At 35.1% G+C, this 2,946-nt stretch overlaps 1 gene segment (V, D, J or C); it reads left to right on the top strand.

Annotated features, from left to right (window-relative positions):
- The first annotated feature begins 268 nt into the window (after positions 1 to 268).
- On the top strand, positions 269 to 2,339 carry LOC128623456 (immunoglobulin heavy variable 3-43-like). The segment is given in 2 exon segments: positions 269 to 1,583; positions 1,667 to 2,339. Coding segments are annotated over 2 exon segments (369 nt in total).
- Positions 2,340 to 2,946: the final 607 nt, after the last annotated feature.

The raw sequence follows: 2,946 nt of genomic DNA on the forward strand, positions 1-2,946 counted from the left end.
ACCATGTGTAGTAAATACTATAATATATTATAGTATACCACAATCTGCTACAGTTTACTGTAGTAAATTCTAAAGTATACTACAGTATTTACTACATTTTATCAATTCACTATAGTTATTACTACAGTATGCTGAAGGATATTATTAACAAAGTGTATTAAACACTATAATGTAATACAGTACACTATAATTTACTACAGTTTACCACAGTAAATACTAAAATATACTACAGTATTTTTTCATGTGGGGAAGACCAAAAATTCTCCTTTAGGATTTTTCTGGTACAGAACAGAATTCATGTTTCCCTCAATACTTACAAGTTGCAGAGGCCCTGAAGTAGCAAAGCAACCCCACACCATCACACTTCCACCACCATGCTTGACCATAAGTATGATATCTTTTTTGTGGAATTGTGTGTTTGTTTAACACCTTATGTAACGGGACCCCTGTCTTCCAAAGAGTTCCACCTTGAACTCCACAGAACATTATCCCAAAAATGGCAAAATTCAGATAAGCCTTAATGTTCTTCTGGGTTAGCTATGGTTTTCACCTCGCCATTTTTCCATGGATGCCATATTTCCCTAGGGTCTTTCAGATAGTAGAGTCATGAACAGTGACCTTTATTGATGCAAGAGAGGCCTGTAATGCTTTTGATGTTGTCCTTGGCTCGTTTGTGAATTCCTGGATGAGTAGTTGCTGTGCTCTTGGAGGAATTTTGGAAGGTCGGCCACTTCTGGGAAGGTTCACTACTGTGCAGAGTTTTTTCCCCCCATTTTGAGATAATGCCTCTCACTGTAGTTCTTTAGAGTCCCAGAGCCTTAGAAATAGCTTTGTAACCCTTCCCAAACTAATGTTCAATCACCTTCTTCACCTTCATTACATTAAATGTAACGTAATAAATGTAATGTAATGTAACTTCATGCTGTTGAAAAAGTTCTATGAAGCGTTGATTTGATTGAACAGAGTTTGCAGTAATCGGGCCTGGTTGCATCTAGTCCAGCTGAAACCCATTATGAATTAAGTGTTATAGATTTGGGGACTTAGTAACTACAGGGGCAAATACATTTTCACACAGGCACAGTTGGTATTGGATAACTTTTTTTGCTTCAATAAATAACATTATCATTTAAAAACTGTATTTTGTGTTTACTCAGGTTGCCTCTTTTGTCTTAGATTTTGTTTTAATTTCAGAACCAATTTAGTCCGAGATATACACAAAACATAAGAAATCAGAATGGGGCAAATACTTTTTCACAGCACTGTATTTATTTGTTTATTTATTCAAATATAAAATACTCAAATTAACACAAAACATTCTTATTAGTAGTAATTATAACAAATAATTACATTATTTACCACATTAAACTGATATTAAATACATAGAGCCAAAATGGGATGTGACTGTGATTAACAGCTGCAGTGCTGCACTCAACACTGCTTCTCCGTAATATTTATGCAAATCTCCTCCTCCTTTTGTAATATTAGCACCGTGCTTATCTAGAGAAGAAGCAGTTCTCATTAATCCTCCTTCAACACAAACATGTTTGCTTCAGCTCCACTGCTGCTGCTGGCTCTCGCCCCCTGTGAGTGTTTGAATTTAAGCTTTATTACTTCATCTGATCCTTTCAGTTCCACATGTGAACCTTTTCCTTTTCTCTTTTCACAGATGTGTTCTGTGCTACTGAGCTCATCCAGCCAGACTCAGTGGTTATAAAGCCAGGAGAGACTTTAACCATCACCTGTAGAGTGTCTGGAGCTTCTATCACTGATAGCAGCAGCCACTTTGGAACAGCTTGGATTCGACAACCTGCAGGAAAAGCTCTGGAATGGATCAACACCATTGATTATGATGGGGATATTTATGAGAAAGATTCACTCAAAGACAAGTTTGTTGTCTCTCGAGACATTTCCAGTAACACTCTGACCTTACGGGGACAGAACATGCAGACTGAAGACACAGCTGTGTATTACTGTGCTCGTGATCCACATTGACATGACAAGCTGCAGCGCTGCACAAAAACATCATATTCATAACAATTTAGTTCTGTATTTAAATAATAACTAGCTACATTTAACTGACTGAGTAATGTCCACATCACACCTCAATGCCTAGATATAAGGATACATTTCAGTCATGAATGTACAGAAAATAAAGTAATTATAAAAAGTTATATGTAAAGAGAGAGAGAGAGAGAGAGAGAGCGAGCGAGAGAGAGGAGAGGAGAGAGAGAGAGAGAGAGAGAGAGAGAGAGAGCGCTGAATGGTCCTTCAGAATTTTTTTTTCTCATTAAACCAGTTGCTGACTAGTCACATAAATAGTTGAATAAAGTACACCCAGAGTTTGTTAAGTTGTATACCTAAACAAATAGCATCCTCATGACCAAGAGCTATCAAAGTTCTGGAAAAAATTTTAATCAAAGATTGATTTAAAAAAATATACACCAATTTTAATACATTTTTCAAATTACTTTGTACTTTAGCTTCAGATGAGACATTTTTATTTACAGCTAGAACATTTTAAAGTCTCTATAAAGTAGACAAAATGGAGACTTTGGGTGTGTGGGTGTTTGGAGGATTGTGAAAGTAAGCAGAACATGCCAATGCTTTGAAGGATGTGAATTGGAACAGAGTAATGTTATTTAATTGCGAATCTGTTTTTAGAGGATTTAAACCTAACATGGTGAACAAATTATATTATAGATTTCAGGCAGTTTTACTGGGGTTATCTCATACAGTGTAGCAAGTAATAATCTGGAAAGACCTTTGTAATATTACAGTCTAAAACTGGATTTAAAGAGAAGCAAATTAGTAAATGAATCACATGTAAATGGATCATACGTAAATGAATCACATGAAAATTTATCACTTGAATATGAATCACATGAAAATGAATCACATGTAAATATATATATATATATATATATATATATATATATATATATATAT

Source organism: Ictalurus furcatus, chromosome 2, assembly GCF_023375685.1.
Source record: "Ictalurus furcatus strain D&B chromosome 2, Billie_1.0, whole genome shotgun sequence".
Taxonomy (NCBI): Eukaryota; Metazoa; Chordata; class Actinopteri; order Siluriformes; family Ictaluridae; genus Ictalurus; species Ictalurus furcatus.